The sequence below is a fragment of the Pleurodeles waltl genome, chromosome 3_2 (genome assembly GCF_031143425.1).
Source record: "Pleurodeles waltl isolate 20211129_DDA chromosome 3_2, aPleWal1.hap1.20221129, whole genome shotgun sequence".
In the NCBI taxonomy this organism is placed as follows: Eukaryota; Metazoa; Chordata; class Amphibia; order Caudata; family Salamandridae; genus Pleurodeles; species Pleurodeles waltl.
This window is the reverse complement of record NC_090441.1, coordinates 158,464,159-158,488,624: the sequence shown is the minus strand read 5'-3', so window position 1 is coordinate 158,488,624 and position 24,466 is coordinate 158,464,159. Positions and strand designations below refer to the sequence as shown.

The following is a 24,466-nucleotide window of genomic DNA, read 5'->3' as shown; positions in this document are numbered from 1 at the left end:
GAATCGCAAAAATGGGTCTGTACATCCCAAATTGCATTTTGCACGTCGCAAACGGCCCAATTCGCCATTTGCGACGTGCTAAATGCTTTGTACATGTGGCCCTTAGTCACTTCTATGTCCATGCTTGTGCTGGTACCAAGGTCGCTAATGCTTGTTATTTTCTTTCTGGAGGAATTATAATTGATCTCTGAATTACTTGGTTCTAAGCTTTCATGCAGCCTATGATACACACTGCACAGTTGTATTCCTATTAGTATGGTGACTTTGCAGATGGCTTTTATGTGTGCTTTATCTGTGTTTGTTGATTGTGAGGGTCAGCGTGCTACTCATTCAATCAATCAGGATTTATAAAGTGCGGTTAATCATCCAATAGGGTATCCAGGCGCTTGCAGGTCCCATAGGCTTATTCGAACAGCCAGGTCTTTAGGGCCATTTGGAATTCTGGAAGTGAGGTGATGGTCCGGAGGTACGTGGGTAGGCTGTTCAAGGTTTTTGCTGTGATGTGAGAGAAGGAGCGTCATCCACTTCTGCTTTGTTTATTGTGGGGAGTATGGGCAAGTGAAAGGGAGGCACAGCGTGTTCTTCCCCACAGTTGGTGGAAGGTCAGGCGGTGTTTAATGTACGAGGGTCCTTGGTTGTGTAGAAGCTTGTGTGCATGGGTCAGCAGCTTGAATTGGCATTTCTTCTGTACAGGGAGCCAGAAGAGTTGCCTATGGTGTGGTGTGATGTGGGTCTGATGGCCACCAGGAGTTGTTCAATGTGTTGCTGCTGTTGCCAAAGATCAGTACTTCCGTCTTGCCTGTGTTCAGCTGCAGGCAGTTGTTCTCCATCCAGTCAGTGACTCTTGTAATGCTTCTGGGGAAGTTGTTTCTGGTGGTGGAGGGGTCATTGATGAGTAAGAGGATAAGTTATGTGTCATCTGCATAGGAAATTATGTTGAGACCGTGGGATCTGACAGTGTCGTCCAGCGGGGTCATGTATACATTGAAGTGCTTGGGGCTGAGGGATGAGCCCTGTGGGACACTGCAGGAGAACATTATCCAATACAAGGTGCCATCACAGAATCAAAGAGCATGTGTTGTCACTCTATGGAATGTGATGTCATCAAGGATAAAGGTCAGATGAAATCACGTACTGTGATGTCACTGAGGTTGATGGTCATAGGAGGTCACTTCCTGTGATGTAATCAAAGATCACATGACCTATGATGTCACTTCCGCTACCCCTGATAAGTTGGTGACTCGCCATCCAGGTGGATCGCCCTATAAGCACTCGTTCATGGTTACTGTCTAGATATTGTCGCTCTCATTTTCCAGATTGCCAGCCTTGTTTTTCTTACCCATTACACCCTGGATCAGTCACTTTAATGTACTTTCTTTAATAAGGGTCGCCTTGCAGATTGTATGTTGAGCCTTCTTCAAAAAAGTTTCTTTGTAGGAACTTGAGGATTGTTTCCTCAAGGAAACTACATGACAGCTGTGCTATTCAGACATTAAACCCTCCTCTAATCTGGTCAGGCAGCACTTGAGCCTTCTTTATACAGCATTAGACTGGCTAGCCCATGTCAGATCAGTGAAGAAGAGAAGCAAACCTTGCGACAAATGGTACTCTCCCGAACTAGAAGCCATGAAACTGGCACTAATCGCCTTAGAACGCCAGTGGTGAGCTCCTGAGATTAAAGGTGAATGGCTTGAGCTAAACTTAGCCCATAAGTGGGCAACCAGAGAAACCAAATCAAAGTTTATTCAGATAAACTTTTTATGGTGCCTAATTTCCCTCAAACTGTGTTCTTTGGTTAAAAGTCTTCGTAATATTCCTTCTCAGTAGAAACCGCCAGATCCAACAAGAATTGTAATCAGATTCCTGACTTTGTTTATCACGAACATTGAAAAATTCAATTCTTTCTGACACCCATAATAACTCCAAACACAGCCTCCTGCATTGATAGAGCTTTGAGGTGCCCTCCACTGTCTAAATGTTCTCCTCTTGGGAATGGCACGTTTTAAATCTCTTCGTCACAATGCATATCTGCTGGCTTTCTGCAAACACGTTCCCTACTGGTCAGTATAAAGAATACCTTCTGGCAGATCCAAGCTAGACCAAAGCTATCATGAACTACTCGTTGACCGAAAGTTGGGTTCCGGAATTTCTTTTTAAAAAGCATTGGTTTCCCTGCTGTTAAAAATCAGGCTTGGATCCTGAAGTACTGTCCACTCATAGTCCTCCAACTACCTTTTCTCAGTAAAGTGCTGGAAAAAGCGGTGTTTCCTCAGCTGTCCAGGTTTGTTTACATTACACCAATACAACAATAAACTGCTCCATGATGCACAGATAGGCTTCTGAGCAGGTCACTGCACCGATGGTATGATAGTCTCAGTCTTGGATGATTTGAGATTAGGGGGCGAGTATGATTCTCCTTCCTAATTATTTATGCAGGACATTACCGCTGCCTTTGACACCGTTAATCATATGATCATTCAAACCAGACTCGATGAATTTGGTATCTGGGGCTAAGCCCTGGGCTGGCTTAAAGATTTAACTAATTGATCTTTCCGAGTCCGATTAACCCCGTTTGAATCCTCTCCCAGGCAGTGTTCCTATTGTGTTCTCCATTGATCTATTCTTTACCCACTTCTTTGCAACTTTTATCTAGTTCCTCTGGTCTATCTGATTGAACACTTTGGACAACAATTTTCCTTTATGCAGACAACATGCAGATAATCGCTAGCTTCTAAGCTTCTAAGCTGGCGAAGCCCAGGCTTCCTCAAATATATATATGATTGTTTAGTTGGTGTACAACCTTGGATGAACTCAAACCATTGCAGGTTAAATGGTTCTAAAACAGAGATTCCTCTAGAGCTGACACTGGACGGTTTTGGCCTTGTAGACCACCACCTCGCTCGTTCTAGATGTCAAGAATCTGGTTAACCGTTGCCTGGTTAACCTTAACCGAACAAGTACTGACAGTAGTTAAATCTTGCCTGTTTAAACTGCACTGCCTCATATGAGTTCTCTATCTGTTTACACTTTGATTGTGTCTAAAATACTGTAACGCCATATACCAGTGTCACTTGTCAAGAAATTACAATTGCTAGTGGTGTCCGGCGTAATTTCCATACTTCTCAGATTTTGGCCTGACCGCTTTGGCTGGCGGTGTCCTTCCTTAGTCCATAAGGTGATCTGTTCTCCTAGTAGCTCTTCGCTTAGGTCCCATTTCAGGTACTATCTCCCTATTTATACTTTGAGGTCTGCATTTCATTTTAATTTAATGATCCCTACACTTTGTCGTAAGATAGTCCAAGGGCGTCCTTTTCTGTCACATCCGCTCAAAATTGCAACCAACTTTGGGACTTATTTAAAGTCTAATCAGATCTTCTGACATTTAAGAGGAGTCTACTGGACCTGGCTTTTCTCCTGTGCTTAATAAAGGTTATTTAGTAATGGAATATGAACCTATACAAGACCTGTTTTTTGCGCCAACATAACCCAGTGGGGTGATGGTTTGTGCTCAATAAAGAAAAACATAAGCATATGATATATGGTCATGCTAAGCTTTCAGTATTTATTTTATTTTAGTATTGATTGATTAGGTTTATATTTTCCCCCAATTAGTGTGATGACAGCCTGACAAAGTTAGTAGGCCTGGGCCTGCCTTAGGTTCATTGGCAGTTATTGTGATTGTAAGGTTTTTGGTTCGATGGCGTGCAGACTATTAGAGGTTACTTCAGCATAGGTGGTTCCATTGTGCATTTCTGAGGTTCATTATACATACCAAAGGTGATGGGAGAAATGCTTGCAATTTGGCTAACCACTGGCAATCGCTCTGCGTAGCATCCCAACTCATTGTTCTTTTGTCCACCATGCCACCCAGCATATGCAAACCAGCCTTGATCCTGCCCCTCATGGCAACAGTCCAGCCCGAACTGCCTGCCCACGTCCTCACCGAACTGGAACACCAGCAGCCTAGGACCAGTTTCACCCTAGTAAGGGCTCATCAGCTAAAAGTGGCACAGTGAGCACAGGACCCACGTCTGGGTCTAATCTGATGTGGCATGGTGGGGAAAAGACTGATGGGTTGGAAAGCATCCTCCCATCACATTTTGTCTGTTTTATACATTTAGGGGTTTACCTGTTCTGCAGGATCTTTCTTTAGTGTGCATCCCTTGGTTGTGAGGCCCTTTAGAGGGTGTCATCACAGGCATTTCCACCTGTCATTCTGTATATATTTTCAAAAAATGTGCATGTAATATTTAGTTGTGTGTAGTAGAGTATTGTTCTGTTTTTTTTATAATAAAGTGTTGTTTGTTTCATTGTTGAGTTCTAAGCTCCAGATTCTTACTCCTAGGTAAGCTTGGGCTGAGGTACTTAGGGCCAGATGTACGACCCCGAGTTTTGCCACTCGCAATGTGTGACTCCTCTGTGATTCGCAAATTGCGAGCCGCAAAACCTTATGACAACAGTGTACTATACACTGTTTGCGATTCACGATGGGGTCGCAAATGACCTACCTCATGAATATTCATGAGGTAGGTCGCAATTTGCGACCACATTGGGAATGGCCGCCCTCACATGGATGGTGGCCTGCTGGAGACTGCAGACCACCATGTCTGTGACTGCTTTTAAATAAAGCAGTTTTTTTTTTTTTAAATGCAGCCGGTTTTCCTTAAAGGAAAACGAGATGTATTTAAAAAAAAAATTACAAGTTTTCTTTTCATTTTTTCAGAGCAGGCAGTAGTCCGTGGGACCACTGCCTGCTCTGAAAAATATTTTCGCTGCCATTCACAAAGGGAAAGGGATCCCAGCGGGACCCCTTCCCGTTTGCGAATGGTTTAGCACCAGTTTGAAACTGGTGCTAACTGCGATTGTTTTGTGACCGCATTCACGGTCACAAAAAAATGCTACATCGTGCTGCGACTCGCAATTAGGAAGGGGACGCCCCTTCCTAATTGCGACTCGCAAACCTATTTTGCGATTCGGTAAATAGATTACCGAATCGCAAAATAGGGTCTGTACATACCAAAATGGTTTTTGCCTGTCGCAAACGGTCTGATTCTGTGAATCCTTGGTTCCAGGTTAGTGGTTCTGTAGTTCTGGGACCCCTAGGTGGTGAAAGATCCCAGTTGTTAGAGTCGGACCAGTATCCCGTGCTTTCCCAGGGAGTGTGCGACCCCACACAAGCACCAAATGTGCTGCAAATAGATTGTTCCTATTTTCCTGCATGAGTCAACATTTCTGTGATATAGCACAGAACAACGGCACCAATTCCCAAGGATGTTACAACGTCTAAGACTTGGATGTATAGATGCCTGATGCGGAGCTCAATATAGCCTCTTTACCTCTACAAAAGTTAAGCATGTATTTCTGAGATCAAGAGGGATGGCTAGCCTTGTTTTCATAACTCTACTTCAAAGATATAGAAGCATCATTTACAGTATGATCAGAGAAGAGAAGCCTTGTTACTGGCATATCCTCATTTATAAGCCACCAACAAGACTTGCTATTTTATCTTGTGCTGAGAATAGGACTCTGATGTGCCAATCTGATACTTATACGTGCTATAGATATATGTCTGATTATTTAGTAATACTGTAGTGGCCCTGCATGTAATTTGTAGATTACATTACTGGCCCAACATGCGATGGCTGAGCTATTGCATTTAGTGTTACAATGCTAAAAGTGTGTGTTCTGATGGAAAAAAACAGAAAAAACAACCTCACAAATTTGCTCATAGGATTTGCTCATAGGATTGTTACTCTAGCATTTGAGAGCATTTGCACAGTAAAAAAAAAACCACCTCAATGCATGTAAATCTAAGTAGCTCTAATTTTTGTGTTTCTTCTTTTTTTTCCTTCCCGCTCTGCGGCCCTGTCCAGTGGCAGGCCATCTCCCTGACAGTCATTGAAAAAGTTCAGATTGCGGCGGCCATCTTGGGATCACTCTTTCTCATCGCCAGCATCTCGTGGCTCGTTTGGTCCACCTTCAGTCCTTCCGCAAAGTGGCAGCGCCAGGACCTGCTCTTCCAGATCTGCTACGGAATGTACGGCTTCATGGATATTGTCTGTATAGGTAGGTGACTTTAGCATGCTGGCGAGAGGGGGAGGGTCACTTTACCGACACTTGCTCCACTCCTATCCTTTTAACCCCTTCGCTGCCAGGCCTTTTCCCCCTCCTGTGCCAGGCCTTTTTTTGCCTATTTGGGGCAGTTCGCGCTTAGGCCCTCATAACATTTTGTCCACATAAGCTAACCAAGCCAAATTTGCGTCCTTTTTTTCCAACATCCTAGGGATTCTAGAGGTACCCAGACTTTGTGGGTTCCCTTGAAGGAGGCCAAGAAATTGGCCAAAATACAGTGAAAATTTCGTTTTTTTTTTTAAAAATGGAAAAAGTGGCTGCAGAAGAAGGCTTGTGGATTTCCCCCTGAAAATGGCATCAACAAAGGGTTTGTAGTGCTAAACTCAGCAGCTTCCTAGCTTTCAGGAACAGGCAGACTTGAATCAGAAAACCCAATTTTTCAACACAATTTTGGCATTTTACTGGGGCATACCCCATTTTTGCAATTTTTTGGGCTTTCAGCCTCCTTCCAGTCAGTGACAGGAATGGGCATGAAACCAATGCTGGATCCCAGAAACCTAACCATTTCTAATAAGTAGAGAAAATTCTGAATTCAGCAAGGGGTCATTTGTGTAGATCCTACAAGGGTTTCCTACAGAAAATAACCGCTGAAAAAGAAAAATATTGAAATTGAGGTGAAAAAAACATCAATTTTTCTCTACGTTTTACTCTGTAACTTTTCCCTGCAATGTCAGATTATGGAAAGCAATATACCGTTACGTCTGGTGGACTCCTCTGGTTGCGGGGATATATAGGGCTTGTAGGTTCATCAAGAACCCGAGGAACCCAGAGCCAATAAATGAGCTGCACCCTGCAGTGCGTTTTCATTCTATACCGGGTATACAGCAATTCATTTGCTGAAATATAAAGAGTAAAAAATTGCTATCAAGAAAACCTTTGCATTTCCAAAAAGGGCACAAGATAAGGTGTTGAGGAGCAGTAGTTATTTGCACATCTCTGAATTCCGGGGTGACCATACAAGCATGTGAATTATAGGGAATTTCTCAAATAGATGTCTTTTTTACACACTCTCCTATATTTGGAAGGAAAAAATGTAGAGAAAGACAAGGGGCAATAGCACTTGTTTTGCTAATCTATGTTCCCCCAAGTCTCCCGATAAAAATGATACCTCACTTGTGTGGGTAGGCCTAGCGCCGGCGACAGGAAACACCCCAAAGCGCAACGTGGACACATCCTAAATTTTGGAAAAAAACAGAGGTGTTTTTTGCGAAGTGCCTACCTGTAGATTTTGGCCTCTAGCTCAGCCGGCACCTAGGGAAACCTACCAGACCTGTGCATTTCTGAAAACTAGAGACCTAGGGGAATCCAAGGAGGGGTGACTTGCGGGGCTCGGACCAGGTTCTGTTACCCAGAATCCTTTGCAAACCTCAAAATTTGGCTAAAAAAACACATGTTCCTCACATTTCTGTGGCAGAAAGTTCTGGAATCTGAGAGGAGCTACAAATTTCCTTCCACCCAGCGTTCCCCCAAGTCTCCCGATAAAAATGATACCTCACTTGCGTGGGTAGGCCTAGCGCCGGCGACAGGAAACACCCCAAAGCGCAACGTGGACACATCCTACATTTTGGAAAAAAACAGAGGTGTTTTTTGCGAAGTGCCTACTTGTAGATTTGGGCCTCTAGCTCAGCCGGCACCTAGGGAAACCTTCAAACCTGTGCATTTCTGAAAACTAGAGACCTAGGGGAATCCAAGGAGGGGTGACTTGCGGGGCTCGGACCAGGTTCTGTTACCCAGAATCCTTAGCAAACCTCAAAATTTGGCTAAAAAAACACATGTTCCTCACATTTCTGTGGCAGAAAGTTCTGGAATCTGAGAGGAGCTACAAATTTCCTTCCACCCAGCGTTCCCCCAAGTCTCCCGATAAAAATGATACCTCACTTGCGTGGGTAGGCCTAGCGCCGGTGACAGGAAACACCCCAAAGCGCAACGTGGACACATCCTAAATTTTGGAAAAAAACAGAGGTGTTTTTTGCGAAGTGCCTACCTGTAGATTTTGGCCTCTAGCTCAGCCGGGACCTAGGGAAACCTACCAAACCTGTGCATTTCTGAAAACTAGAGACCTAGGGGAATCCAAGGAGGGGTGACTTGCGGGGCTCGGACCAGGTTCTGTTACCCAGAATCCTTAGCAAACCTCAAAATTTGGCTAAAAAAACACATGTTCCTCACATTTCTGTGGCAGAAAGTTCTGGAATCTGAGAGGAGCTACAAATTTCCTTCCACCCAGCGTTCCCCCAAGTCTCCCGATAAAAATGATACCTCACTTGCGTGGGTAGGCCTAGCGCCGGTGACAGGAAACACCCCAAAGCGCAACGTGGACACATCCTAAATTTTGGAAAAAAACAGAGGTGTTTTTTGCGAAGTGCCTACTTGTAGATTTTGGCCTCTAGCTCAGCCGGCACCTAGGGAAACCTACCAAACCTGTGCATTTCTGAAAACTAGAGACCTAGGGGAATCCAAGGAGGGGTGACTTGCGGGGCTCGGACCAGGTTCTGTTACCCAGAATCCTTAGCAAACCTCAAAATTTGGCTAAAAAAACACATGTTCCTCACATTTCTGTGGCAGAAAGTTCTGGAATCTGAGAGGAGCTACAAATTTCTTTCCACCCAGCGTTCCCCCAAGTCTCCCGATAAAAATGATACCTCACTTGCGTGGGTAGGCCTAGCGCCGGCGACAGGAAACACCCCAAAGCGCAACGTGGACACATCCTAAATTTTGGAAAAAAACAGAGGTGTTTTTTGCGAAGTGCCTACCTGTAGATTTTGGCCTCTAGCTCAGCCGGCACCTAGGGAAACCTACCAAACCTGTGCATTTCTGAAAACTAGAGACCTAGGGGAATCCAAGGAGGGATGACTTGCGGGGCTCGGACCAGGTTCTGTTACCCAGAATCCTTTGCAAACCTCAAAATTTGGCTACAAAATCCATGTTCCTCACATTTCTGTGGCAGAAAGTTCTGGAATCTGAGAGGAGCTACGAATTTCTTTCCACCCAGCGTTCCCCCAAGTCTCCCGATAAAAATGATACCTCACTTGCGTGGGTAGGCCTAGCGCCGGCGACAGGAAACACCCCAAAGCGCAACGTGGACACATCCTAAATTTTGGAAAAAAACAGAGATGTTTTTTGTGAAGTGCCTACCTGTAGATTTTGGCCTGTAGCTCAGCCGGCACCTAGGGAAACCTACCAAACCTGTGCATTTCTGAAAACTAGAGACCTAGGGGAATCCAAGGAGGGGTGACTTGCAGGGCTCGGACCAGGTTCTGTTACCCAGAATCCTTTGCAAACCTCAAAATTTGGCTAAAAAAACATGTTCCTCACATTTCTGTGGCAGAAAGTTCTGGAATCTGAGAGGAGCTACAAATTTCCTTCCACCCAGCGTTCCCCCAAGTCTCCCGATAAAAATGATACCTCACTTGCGTGGGTAGGCCTAGCGCCGGCGACAGGAAACACCCCAAAGCGCAACGTGGACACATCCTAACTTTTGGAAAAAAACAGAGGTGTTTTTTGCGAAGTGCCTACCTGTAGATTTTGGCCTCTAGCTCAGCCGGCACCTAGGGAAACCTACCAAACCTGTGCATTTCTGAAAACTAGAGACCTAGGGGAATCCAAGGAGGGGTGACTTGCGGGGCTCGGACCAGGTTCTGTTACCCAGAATCCTTTGCAAACCTCAAAATTTGGCTAAAAAAACACATGTTCCTCACATTTCTGTGGCAGAAAGTTCTGGAATCTGAGAGGAGCTACAAATTTCCTTCCACCCAGCGTTCCCCCAAGTCTCCCGATAAAAATGATACCTCACTTGCGTGGGTAGGCCTAGCGCCGGTGACAGGAAACACCCCAAAGCGCAACGTGGACACATCCTAAATTTTGGAAAAAAACAGAGGTGTTTTTTGCGAAGTGCCTACTTGTAGATTTTGGCCTCTAGCTCAGCCGGCACCTAGGGAAACCTACCAAACCTGTGCATTTCTGAAAACTAGAGACCTAGGGGAATCCAAGGAGGGGTGACTTGCGGGGCTCGGACCAGGTTCTGTTACCCAGAATCCTTAGCAAACCTCAAAATTTGGCTAAAAAAACACATGTTCCTCACATTTCTGTGGCAGAAAGTTCTGGAATCTGAGAGGAGCTACAAATTTCTTTCCACCCAGCGTTCCCCCAAGTCTCCCGATAAAAATGCTACCTCACTTGCGTGGGTAGGCCTAGCGCCGGCGACAGGAAACACCCCAAAGCGCAACGTGGACACATCCTAAATTTTGGAAAAAAACAGAGGTGTTTTTTGCGAAGTGCCTACCTGTAGATTTTGGCCTCTAGCTCAGCCGGCACCTAGGGAAACCTACCAAACCTGTGCATTTCTGAAAACTAGAGACCTAGGGGAATCCAAGGAGGGATGACTTGCGGGGCTCGGACCAGGTTCTGTTACCCAGAATCCTTTGCAAACCTCAAAATTTGGCTACAAAATCCATGTTCCTCACATTTCTGTGGCAGAAAGTTCTGGAATCTGAGAGGAGCTACGAATTTCTTTCCACCCAGCGTTCCCCCAAGTCTCCCGATAAAAATGATACCTCACTTGCGTGGGTAGGCCTAGCGCCGGCGACAGGAAACACCCCAAAGCGCAACGTGGACACATCCTAAATTTTGGAAAAAAACAGAGATGTTTTTTGCGAAGTGCCTACCTGTAGATTTTGGCCTGTAGCTCAGCCGGCACCTAGGGAAACCTACCAAACCTGTGCATTTCTGAAAACTAGAGACCTAGGGGAATCCAAGGAGGGGTGACTTGCAGGGCTCGGACCAGGTTCTGTTACCCAGAATCCTTTGCAAACCTCAAAATTTGGCTAAAAAAACATGTTCCTCACATTTCTGTGGCAGAAAGTTCTGGAATCTGAGAGGAGCTACAAATTTCCTTCCACCCAGCGTTCCCCCAAGTCTCCCGATAAAAATGATACCTCACTTGCGTGGGTAGGCCTAGCGCCGGCGACAGGAAACACCCCAAAGCGCAACGTGGACACATCCTAAATTTTGGAAAAAAACAGAGGTGTTTTTTGCGAAGTGCCTACCTGTAGATTTTGGCCTCTAGCTCAGCCGGCACCTAGGGAAACCTACCAAACCTGTGCATTTCTGAAAACTAGAGACCTAGGGGAATCCAAGGAGGGGTTACTTGCGGGGCTCGGACCAGGTTCTGTTACCCAGAATCCTTTGCAAACCTCAAAATTTGGCTAAAAAAACACATGTTCCTCACATTTCTGTGGCAGAAAGTTCTGGAATCTGAGAGGAGCTACAAATTTCCTTCCACCCAGCGTTCCCCCAAGTCTCCTGATAAAAATGATACCTCACTTGCGTGGGTAGACCTAGCGCCGGCGACAGGAAACACCCCAAAGCACAACGTGGACACATCCTAAATTTTGGAAAAAAACAGAGGTGTTTTTTGCGAAGTGCCTACCTGTAGATTTTGGCCTGTAGCTCAGCCGGCACCTAGGGAAACCTACCAAACCTGTGCATTTCTGAAAACTAGAGACCTAGGGGAATCCAAGGAGGGATGACTTGCGGGGCTCGGACCAGGTTCTGTTACCCAGAATCCTTTGCAAACCTCAAAATTTGGCTAAAAAACACATGTTCCTCACATTTCTGTGGCAGAAAGTTCTGGAATCTGAGAGGAGCTACAAATTTCCTTCCACCCAGGGCTCCCCCAAGTCTCCCGATAAAAATGATACCTCACTTGCGTGGGTAGGCCTAGCGCCGGCGACAGGAAACACCCCAAAGCGCAACGTTGACACATCCTAAATTTTGGAAAAAAACAGAGATGTTTTTTGCGAAGTGCCTACCTGTAGATTTTGGCCTGTAGCTCAGCCGGCACCTAGGGAAACCTACCAAACCTGTGCATTTCTGAAAACTAGAGACCTAGGGGAATCCAAGGAGGGGTGACTTGCGGGGCTCGGACCAGGTTCTGTTACCCAGAATCCTTTGCAAACCTCAAAATTTGGCTAAAAAAACACATGTTCCTCACATTTCTGTGGCAGAAAGTTCTATAATCTGAGAGGAGCTACAAATTTCCTTCCACCCAGCGTTCCCCCAAGTCTCCCGATAAAAATGATACCTCACTTGCGTGGGTAGGCCTAGCGCCGGCGACAGGAAACACCCCAAAGCGCAACGTGGACACATCCTAAATTTTGGAAAAAAACAGAGGTGTTTTTTGCGAAGTGCCTACCTGTAGATTTTGGCCTCTAGCTCAGCCGGCACCTAGGGAAACCTACCAAACCTGTGCATTTCTGAAAACTAGAGACCTAGGGGAATCCAAGGAGGGGTGACTTGCGGGGCTCGGACCAGGTTCTGTTACCCAGAATCCTTAGCAAACCTCAAAATTTGGCTAAAAAAACACATGTTCCTCACATTTCTGTGGCAGAAAGTTCTGGAATCTGAGAGGAGCTACAAATTTCCTTCCACCCAGCGTTCCCCCAAGTCTCCCGATAAAAATGATACCTCACTTGTGTGGGTAGGCCTAGCGCCGGCGACAGGAAACACCCCAAAGCGCAATGTGGACACATCCTAAATTTTGGAAAAAAACAGAGGTGTTTTTTGCGAAGTGCCTACCTGTAGATTTTAGCCTCTAGCTCAGCCGGCACCTAGGGAAACCTACCAAACCTGTGCATTTCTGAAAACTAGAGACCTAGGGGAATCCAAGGAGGGGTGACTTGCGGGGCTCGGACCAGGTTCTGTTACCCAGAATCCTTTGCAAACCTCAAAATTTGGCTAAAAAACACATGTTCCTCACATTTCTGTGGCAGAAAGTTCTGGAATCTGAGAGGAGCTACAAATTTCCTTCCACCCAGCGTTCCCCCAAGTCTCCCGATAAAAATGATACCTCACTTGCGTGGGTAGACCTAGCGCCGGCGACAGGAAACACCCCAAAGCGCAACGTGGACACATCCTAAATTTTGGAAAAAAACAGAGATGTTTTTTGCGAAGTGCCTACCTGTAGATTTTGGCCTGTAGCTCAGCCGGCACCTAGGGAAACCTACCAAACCTGTGCATTTCTGAAAACTAGAGACCTAGGGGAATCCAAGGAGGGGTGACTTGCGGGGCTCGGACCAGGTTCTGTTACCCAGAATCCTTTGCAAACCTCAAAATTTGGCTAAAAAAACACATGTTCCTCACATTTCTGTGTCAGAAAGTTCTGGAATCTGAGAGGAGCTACAAATTTCCTTCCACCCAGCGTTCCCCCAAGTCTCCCGATAAAAATGATACCTCACTTGCGTGGGTAGGCCTAGCGCCGGCGACAGGAAACACCCCAAAGCGCAACGTGGACACATCCTAAATTTTGGAAAAAAACAGAGGTGTTTTTTGCGAAGTGCTTACCTGTAGATTTTGGCCTCTAGCTCAGCCGGCACCTAGGGAAACCTACCAAACCTGTGCATTTCTGAAAACTAGAGACCTAGGGAAATCCATGGAGGGGTGACTTGCGGGGCTCGGACCAGGTTCTGTTACCCAGAATCCTTTGCAAACCTCAAAATTTGGCTAAAAAAACACATGTTCCTCACATTTCTGTGGCAGAAAGTTCTGGAATCTGAGAGGAGCTACAAATTTCCTACCACCCAGCGTTCCCCCAAGTCTCCCGATAAAAATGATACCTCACTTGCGTGGGTAGGCCTAGCGCCGGCGACAGGAAACACCCCAAAGCGCAACGTGGACACATCCTAAATTTTGGGAAAAAACAGAGGTGTTTTTTGCGAAGTGCCTACCTGTAGATTTTGGCCTCTAGCTCAGCCGGCACCTAGGGAAACCTACCAAACCTGTGCAATTCTGAAAACTAGAGACCTAGGGGAATCCAAGGAGGGGTGACTTGCGGGGCTCGGACCAGGTTCTGTTACCCAGAATCCTTTGCAAACCTCAAAATTTGGCTAAAAAAACACATGGTTCTCACATTTCTGTGGCAGAAAGTTCTGGAATCTGAGAGGAGCTACAAATTTCCTTCCACCCAGCGTTCCCCCAAGTCTCCCGATAAAAATGATACCTTACTTGCGTGGGTAGGCCTAGCACCGGCGACAGGAAACACCCCAAAGCGCAACGTGGACACATCCTAAATTTTGGAAAAAAACAGAGGTGTTTTTTGCGAAATGCCTACCTGTAGATTTTGGCCTCTAGCTCAGCCGGCACCTAGGGAAACCTACCAAACCTGTGTAATTCTGAAAACTAGAGACCTAGGGGAATCCAAGGAGGGGTGACTTGCGGGGCTCGGACCAGGTTCTGTTACCCAGAATCCTTTGCAAACCTCAAAATTTGTCTAAAAAAACACATGTTCCTCACATTTCTGTGGCAGAAAGTTCTGGAATCTGAGAGGAGCTACAAATCTCCTTCCACCCAGCGTTCCCCCAAGTCTCCCGATAAAAATGATACCTCACTTGCGTGAGTAGGCCTAGCGCCTGCGACAGGAAACACCCCAAAGCGCAACGTGGACACATCCAAAATTTTGGGAGAAAACAGTGCCTACCTGTGGATTTTGGCCTGTAGCTCACCCGGCACCTAGGGAAACCTACCAAACCTGTGCATTTCTGAAAACTAGAGACCTAGGGGAATCCAAGGAGGGGTGACTTGCGGGGCTCGGACCAGGTTCTGTTACCCAGAATCCTTAGCAAACCTCAAAATTTGGCTAAAAAAACACATGTTCCTCATTTCTGTGGCAGAAAGTTCTGGAATCTGATAGGAGCCACAAATTTCCTTCCACCCAGCGTTCCCCCAAGTCTCCCGATAAAAATGATACCTCACTTGTGTGGGTGGGCCAGGTGCCTGCAACAGAATAAGGCCCAAAACCTGAAGGGATAGAAGGGATAGCACAGCAAGTTTATAAGGGCATATTCTTTTATACATCTTTAGACGGACTCTGCTTTGGGGACCCACATAAGTGAGGTGTCATTTTACTTGGGAGACTGAGAGGAAAACTGGGGAGTAGGAATTTTGTGCTGGAGCGGTGATCCTACTAAGAAAAATCAGGAAAATATGCTTTTTTATGCAAATTTTGAGGTTTACAGAGGAGTCTGGGTAAGAAAATGTTGGGGGAGCCACACAAGCCACACCTCCCTAGACTCCTTGGGGTGCCTAGTTTTAAAAAGTTTCTGGGTTTTGTAGGTTTCCCTACATGACGGCCGCACCCAGGACCAAAAACATAGGTGGGCCCTCCCCCCCAAACACAGGTATTTTTGGAATATATCACTTTGATGTGTGCACATACGTCCGTGATGTGCCAAACACTAAAATTGTGAAATGAAACACACTTAGGTTATGTGAAGAAGACCCCTCACCCACCAACCAAGTTGGTGGCATGCTTCATCATCGGGGTCCCACCCGAGGCACCTAGCGTGTCTCAAGTGTGCTGCGACGCCTGATTACAGCGGAGCAGGTTTTGTCATTTGTACCACACATACTGGTTGGATTTGGCACGAGGGTGAGTGATGGTTCAGTAGATCAAATTTTATTAACAAGAGATTTCACAAAAGTGAAATGCACTGGTAATAACTGAAAGGCCAAAAAACTGAACCAATGACTCACAGCTCGTGAGCTGTAAAGCCACGACAAGGCACCAACCGCTTTACAGTCCATTCACACACCTTTCATACATGACATGCACTAGACCATTCACGCCGCCAGCCACGGGCCCAGCACATTACAAGACTCGCATCCACAGACAGCGCCAGTCAAGGGCCCATCACTTTCATACGCCCACATGCCTGATACAGCAATCACACCAGCTGATGAGTGTGTGGACTGGCGTTTGTCCGGCACTGCCAGCCAAGCGCCACCCCACCCACACCACCAGCCAAGCGCCACCCCACACACACCGCCAGCCCAGCGCCACCCCACACACACCGCCAGCCAAGCGCCACCCCACACACACCGCCAGCCAAGCGCCACCCCACCCACGCCGCCAGCCAAGCGCCACTCTACACATGCCATCCCCTTTTTTTTGTTTTTAAACAACAAAGAAACCACTAATCATAAATTAGTACAAAACTACAAACACAAAAGCTCTAACTGAATACATGACTAATGCCAACCGTGAAACCGAACATATAAAAATATAAAACACCAGTTTACGCTCACGGAATTTCCCAATAATTCTTCTGTGTGTGGTAGCTCCTGAAACAGCCACCCACACACAGCCCAGGCTTTGAAGGACAATCAGGGCAGTACATCCTAGTCTCCTTCCTGATACCTCTTCGAGCACAGACTCTACATCTCTTAGCAGGAAAGTTTTTTTTGGCCGTGGGAGGAATGTGCTCAGCAAAGTGACGATCTTTCAATCTAGCCACATCCTCCACCACTGCTTCTCTAGGAACTCTTGCCTGTTCCAGCACAACAAGGCTAGCTATGATAGACTCCTGAAATTTCACAAATGTCATCCTTGACTCTGGAGAACTATCCTTAAACACAACAAAAGCATTAAAAGTTGCCAAGTGGAACAAGTGAAGCGCTAATTTCTTATACCACACATAAGACTTACGAGCAGCAGTGTAAGGTTCTAACCTCTGATCTACTCTATCAACACCACCCATGTGCTTATTATAGACTAAGATGCACACAGGTTTGCGCACTTCGGCAACCTGACCCCAAACAGCCACAGGTGAAGTACTCTCATCATGGATGGTGCTTAGCATGTATACATCCCTCTTGTCTACAAATTTCAGAGCTAGCAGCTCATCATTCCGCAAGGCACTGCACTGTCCCTTCTCAAGTTTTTTACAGACAAGCTCTTTTGGATAGCCTTTCCGATTAGAGCGGATTGTGCCACAAGCAACAGTGTCCACTCTGAACAACTCCTTGAACAACCGAACTCCAGTGTAGAAGTTATCTACATATAAATGGTGACCTTTGTTAAACAGTCGTCTACCAAGTTCCCACACAATTTTCTCACTAACTCCAAAAGTGGGAGGACAACCAGGGGGGTCAATATTGGAATCCCTACCAGTGTAGACCCGGAAATTATAAACATATCCTGTACTACTTTCTGACAGCATATACAATTTAATTCCATACCGTGCCCTCTTGCTAGGAATGTACTGCCTAAAAACCAAACGACCCTTGAACAGGACCAAAGACTCATCTACAGATATTTCTTTCCCTGGAACATAGATCTCTGAAAACCGATCTACCAAATGATCAAGGACAGGTCTAATCTTAAAAAGACGGTCGGAATCAGGATGATCTCGTGGCAAGGCTAAAGCATTATCTACAAAATGCAACATCCGAAGAAGAAGCTCATACCGGTTACGACTCATGATGGCAGGAAATATAGCAGTTGCCATCAAGGGACTAGTAGACCAATATGAAGACAGCGACGGCTTCCTTATCAGCCCCATCAAAAAAGTTAAACCCAAGAACTTTTTCAACTCTTCCAGATTTGTGGGAATCCACCGGCTAGCTCTGGAGTGTGGCCTAAGTCTGGCAGCGTTGTCCCTCAAAAACTGCTCTGCATACAAATTAGTCTGCTCAACAATCTCTTCCAAAAATATATCGTCCATAAACAACTCAAAAAAGTTGACGGGCAAAAAGTTTTCCGTATTAACTCGACACCCTGGAAAACCAGTAAACGCAGGCAACTGTGGCTGCTCCATGTTTGGTGCAACCCATGCGTCAGGTCTTCCAATGGGAAGCCTTTCAGCCGCTGGCTCCTGCACCATTGGCACATCACTGTCCTCCTCTAAAACAGGCCCTTCATCAGCACTGAGAGTGGCTTCATCATCAGATGATTCATCTCTGACAGAAAATTCACTTCCAGAATCCTGCACTTCCTCCTCTGCCTCAGATGCAGAGTCAGTCTCATATTCATGGTCAGAAGATGACTCAAAAAGCACACTAACAACCTGCTGAGCAGTCATCCTACGGCTGGCCATGATCCTTCCTACAAAAATTAACTGGACAAATACACCACCAACAACCAGCACTGTGTAAGATAAGTAACAAAGTATAGGTTTATCACTAAGAATTATAAACTCAAAAACTATACTGCTCACTTGCCTGAAAAAGCTTGACTCACCAGCAACTACTCTGCACAGCCACAGCAATCACCAACGATATCCCACCAAAAAGAGAAAAAAAAAAGCAAATTAGACATAAGACAACACAATAATCATTGTGCATAACTCTAAGGACAATTTCACACACAATCCTGCATTCAGTACACCACCTACAAACGTGTCATTCATGCATTGCAACAATACTCACTTGGAGTAAATTTATTTACTTACCTAAAACATGCAACTACGCAAACCGCAGGACAACTACTGCCAAAACTGCAACAAGCCACAGCAAAGTCAGCAAAAGCTTTGAACTAGAACAAAAAGGAGAAAAACTGTTATTATCATAAAAGCAAATACTTCGCCAGTTGACAAACACTCCGCCACTAACCATTTTTTCATTTTCCCTTGTGTCTAGTCTTCTCTGCTTGGGGGAAGATGGGCCTAAAAAAAAATAGGCCAATCTACCCCCAAGGGGAGGGGGCAGAAATCGCCCAGATTACATTGCACCCTTTGGGGGGGGCGACCCTTGCCCAAGGGGCCACACCCCCACACAAAGCACACACACACACACATATAGTATCCCTGGCGCTATGGGGATTCTGCCCCCCTTGGGGACAGAAAGGCCTAAAAAATAGGCATATCTGCCCCCAAGGGGGGCAGAACTGCCCAAAAATACATGTGAGCCCCTGGGGGCGACCCTTGCCCAAGGGGCCGCCCCCCAACACAAAAAATAAAAACCAACAATAAAATCCCTGGTGTCTAGTGGCTTTCTGCCCGGCGTAAAAATAGGGCCAATCTGCCCCCAAGGGGGGCAGAAACGACGATAAATACATTGCGCCCCCGGGGGGAGCGACCCTTGCCCAAGGGGCCACCCCACAACACAAAGCACACATACAAACATATCTTTCTGGCGATATTGGGATTCTGCCCCCCTTGGGGGCAGAAAGGCCTAAAAAAAATAGGCCTCTCTGCCCCCAAGGGGGGCAGAACTGCCCAAAAATACATGTGGGCCCCTGGGGGCGACCCTTGCCCAAGGGGCCGCCCCCCAACACAAAAAATAAAAACCAACAATAAAATCCCTGGTGTCTAGTGGCTTTCTGCCCCCCTTGGGGGCAGATCGGCCTAAAAATAGGGCCAATCTGCCCCGAAGGGGGGCAGAAACGACAATAAATACATTGCGCCCCTGGGGGGAGCGACCCTTGCCCAAGGGGCCACCCCCCAACACAAAGCACACATACATACATACTATTTCTGGCGCTATTGGGATTTTGCCCCCCTTGGGGGCAGAAAGGCCTAAAAAAAATAGGCCTCTCTGCCCCCAAGGGGGGCAGAACTGCCCAAAAATACATGAGGGCCCCTGGGGGCGACCCTTGCCCAAGGGGCCGCCCCCCAACACAAAAAATAAAAATCAACAATAAAATCCCTGGTGTCTAGTGGCTTTCTGCCCCCCTTGGGGGCAGATCGGCCTAAAAATAGGGCCAATCTGCCCCCAGGGGGGGCAGAAACGAAGTAAAATACATTTGCCCCCAAAGGGGAGCGACCCTTGCCCAAGGGGTCGCTCCCCCACACCAATAAACACACACACATAACGAAATCCCTGGTGTCTAGTGGCTTTCTGCCCCCCCTTGGGGGCAGATCGGCCTAAAAATAGGGCCAATCTGCCCCCAGGGGGGGCAGAAACGACGTAAAAAACATTTGCCCCCAAAGGGGAGCGACCCTTGCCCAAGGGGTCGCTCCCCCACACCAATAAACACACACACATAACGAAATCCCTGGTGTCTAGTGGCTTTCTGCCCCCCTTGGGGGCAGATCGGCCTAAAAATAGGGCCAATCTGCCCCCAGGGGGGGCAGAAACGACGTAAAAAACATTTGCCCCCAAAGGGGAGCGACCCTTGCCCAAGGGGTCGCTCCCCCACACCAATAAACACACACACACACACACACATAACGAGATCCCTGGTGTCTAGTGGGCATTCCTGCTGCCCGATCGCATTGCGATCGGGCAGCAGGAATGCTCAGAGACATTGAGGGAAAGGAAAACCCTTTCCTTTCCCTCGATGCCTCTCTCAGAGCACCCCCACCCCGCAGGAAGGTGAAATACTCACCTTCTCCCTTGACGCGCTGGAAGCAAATGGCTTCCAGCGCGTCATTCCCCCTTTCCATGAAATCAGCGCGTGATCGCGCGCTGACGTCATGGGGGGGTGGGGTGGGTGGGCGTGAAAGGGGAAGGGATTCCCCTTTCAGCCCTGGCCTGGGGGTGTTGGGGGGCGGCCTAGCGCTTCCCCCGACTGCCAGTCCCAGGACGTAATGGTTACGTCCATGGCGCCACACGGGCGCTGCCATGGACGTAACCATTACGTCCCTGGCGGGGAAGGGGTTAACGAATGTGGTCAATCACTCTCGGAGGATGCTTGATTCCATCCACAGAAGTTATATCACTTTGGGAGAAAAATAAATGCATTCACAAAGGTTACTGCTTCCATTAGAGTGTGTTGAAGACTTAGCAAGTAAGAATGGATGGGAACCAGAGCTGTGCAATGCTGAGTTGCAGCAGCGACAAAGACTTGGCATGGAGGCCATACTAAGCAGAAGATTATAAAGTCAGGCAGTACGCCCCTCCCAAACATTTCACGTTCCATCCTGATAGCGCAGACATTTCTTAATGTACTACTTTGATGTTTCCCCCTTATAAGTCTTATTGTCTCATTTTAATCACAGCCTATACCATTTTGCATACCTCAAGGCTTTTTTCTCCCCGCCCCCATTGTGCCTAGAACCCTTAGTTTTCCTTTGTTTAAAAACATTTCTTTAACTGATACAATTGATGATAACCTGGAGTTAAATACACGAACACCCTAAAATGTGAGATACCACTATATGCACCATTGTTCCAGGGACACTTAAAGAAGGTTCCTCAGCTCTTGCATAACAGCCACAATTACCATGCCCCGTGTCCAGCCTGTGCTGATTATTCTAACTGTTGTTACTGCCATGCAATAGGTACATATCACAAATAAACTTGCCTTTAAGTGCCAGTTATCTATTTACTTGTAAATTATAGGTTTAAGAGAGATGATCCTTAACTTTTTCCCTAATTTTGGGTGGTCTGTTCCCTGTGTTATGGTTTGAGGCAAGATGGTCCACCAGCAACCTCCTGGGTATCCCAGCCTGCAACCACCCACTCTGATTAGTTTACAATTGATCTGATATAAGACCTTTTACCTCTGGATTGTAGCTGTCTGTGGGGTATTTCACCCTTGCTACCACAGAGAGACAGGGAAGGGCACCTCATGCCAAGGAAACATTGTCCCTTCCTTTTAGTCCTGTTCACAGGCAAACTGTCATGTTTTTCAATTTCTGGAGGACCACAGGCATATCCTTGGGGAATTACATTTCCATTGAGCCAATTACTATCCCTCGAAATGTGTATAGAATTGAAGAAATGCCCTTTTTTAAACAAATGTCTTAGATGGAGTACAATATCACTCCAGATGGTTTCAACTTGAGATTTTGCCAGGAGATTGGTATTCAGCCAACATTCCAGACCTCTCTTTACTTTCTTTTTAGGAAGGGTGGTTTCTTTCACCAACAAAGGGACAGGAAGGTGTATGTGGGTGTTTGGCAACTGAACCCTTGTACCAAGTAGTAGAAGCTCAGTTCTGCTACAGTTAAGTTACAGAAAGCTTTTTTCCACCCAAGATTCAGTTTCCCGGCTGACACTGTTGGAGCTGATCATTTTATGGCTACTTTTTCCAGATTTGTGTGTTATTGGCATAAGACTAGAATTCCACTCTATCTCATCTCAAGATAGTCAGGAGAGGTTTCAAATACAGGGAGTGCAGAATTATTAGGCAAATGAGTATTTTGACCACATCATCCTCTTTATGCATGTTGTCTTACTCCAAGCTGTATAGGCTCGAAAGCCTACTACCAATTAAGCATATTAGGTGATGTGCATCTCTGTAATGAGAAGGGGTGTGGTCTAATGACATCAACACCCCATATCAGGTGTGCATAATTATTAGGCAACTTCCTTTCCTTTGGCAAAATGGGTCAAAAGAAGGACTTGACAGGCTCAGAAAAGTCAAAAATAGTGAGATATGTTGCAGAGGGATGCAGCACTCTTAAAATTGCAAAGCATCTGAAGCGTGATCATCGAACAATCAAGCGTTTCATTCAAAATAGTCAACAGGGTCGCAAGAAGCGTGTGGAAAAACCAAGGCGCAAAATAACTGCCCATGAACTGAGAAAAGTCAAGCGTGCAGCTGCCACAATGCCACTTGCCACCAGTTTGGCCATATTTCAGAGCTGCAACATCACTGGAGTGCCCAAAAGCACAAGGTGTGCAATACTCAGAGACATGGCCAAGGTAAGAAAGGCTGAAAGACGACCACCACTGAACAAGACACACAAGCTGAAACGTCAAGACTAGGCCAAGAAATATCTCAAGACTGATTTTTCTAAGGTTTTATGGACTGATGAAATGAGAGTGAGTCTTGATGGGCCAGATGGATGGGCCCGTGGCTGGATTGGTAAAGGGCAGAGAGCTCCAGTCCGACTCAGACGCCAGCAAGGTGGAGGTGGAGTACTGGTTTGGGCTGGTATCATCAAAGATGAGCTTGTGGGGCCTTTTCGGGTTGAGGATGGAGTCAAGCTCAACTCCCAGTCCTACTGCCAGTTCCTGGAAGACACCTTCTTCAAGCAGTGGTACAGGAAGAAGTCTGCATCCTTCAAGAAAAACATGATTTTCATGCAGGACAATGCTCCATCACACACGTCCAAGTACTCCACAGCGTGGCTGGCAAGAAAGGGTATAAAAGAAGGAAATCTAATGACATGGCCTCCTTGTTCACCTGATCTGAACCCCATTGAGAACCTGTGGTCCATCATCAAATGTGAGATTTACAAGGAGGGAAAACAGTACACCTCTCTGAACAGTGTCTGGGAGGCTGTGGTTGCTGCTGCACGCAATGTTGATGGTGAACAGATCAAAACACTGACAGAATCCATGGATGGCAGGCTTTTGAGTGTCCTTGCAAAGAAAGGTGGCTATATTGGTCACTGATTTGTTTTTGTTTTGTTTTTGAATGTCAGAAATGTATATTTGTGAATGTTGAGATGTTATATTGGTTTCACTGGTAATGATAAATAATTGAAATGGGTATATATTTTTTTTTGTTAAGTTGCCTAATAATTATGCACAGTGATAGTCACCTGCACACACAGATATCCCCCTAACATAGCTAAAACTAAAAACAAACTAAAAACTACTTCCAAAAATATTCAGTTTTGATATTAATGAGTTTTTTGGGTTCATTGAGAACATGGTTGTTGTTCAATAATAAAATTAATCCTCAAAAATACAACTTGCCTAATAATTCTGCACTCCCTGTATATGTTGGGTTACAGGATGTATCTACCTGTGAGACATCATGCAGGAATAACATAAGGCATCGAACGATATTGGTACCAACACCAGCAACTTCCTGCAAACACGAGACAAGTGTTGATTGTACAGAAAGATCCAATAATACCAAGAAGCTCAAGTTGCTTTTGCTGTCTTTCAGCTTCATAATATGTAGACGTTTAACAATGTACAGAACCAGGGGAATGTACATTGTCTTACGATATATATGGTGTACATATTTGTTCACTTTTTTTAGGACAGTGTAGTCTGCACTTTGTCCACTTATTCAAAGACTTCTTCATACACATTGTGAGTATATGTAATTGACAGTAACCTCTATTAGTCCATGGTTCCCTTTTTCCAAATATAAGGTATTGCTATGGTGAAATGATATTGCATGGATGGTGGATTCCTCTGAATGGTTTAGAGGTTTCCAAGATTTGAATGAGTCACATAGAACAACGCTCATGAATGAGATATTGACCCTGATCCCTGTGGGCATATAGGGTTGTCCTTGATTTTGTGTTACTTACTTTCTGGATGATCAACCTTTTGATTCCTTGGAGAAATCGAAGTGGCTGGATCATGTTTTTGCTAGAAGTCAAAGCGGTGATCTTGTGCTCCACCCGTGGCATCAAAGGTTTTGCTCTGGCTTTCGAAGGCACTTGAAATTTTATTTTGAGACAAATGCAAAATTATCAGATATTTAAGATTTTAAATTAAAAAAACACAAATAAGTGAAATAATGTGCCAACTGTAGTCAGATCTTTGACCACAAATGTAAGTTTCTTTTTCCAACTCAGCAAATACATTTTAAGGCCTATATTTATGGGCTTTGTGGCGCAGGGCAGTGCAGTAAGTCACCTTGTTGCACTGCCCTGCATCGCACGGAAAGGGTGGGAACGTGCGATACTTAAGTTACTTACCTGTAACT

At 45.9% G+C, this 24,466-nt stretch overlaps 1 protein-coding gene across 1 annotated transcript in view; it reads left to right on the top strand.

Annotated features, from left to right (window-relative positions):
* MARCHF4 (membrane associated ring-CH-type finger 4) overlaps positions 1-24,466 on the top strand; it is a 386,347-nt gene that overhangs the window by 278,752 nt on the left and 83,129 nt on the right. Inside the window, exon 3 of the mRNA XM_069227052.1 lies at positions 5,874-6,066. Coding sequence (XP_069083153.1) covers positions 5,874-6,066 — 193 coding nt within the window. The remainder of the gene's footprint in view (positions 1-5,873; positions 6,067-24,466) is intronic.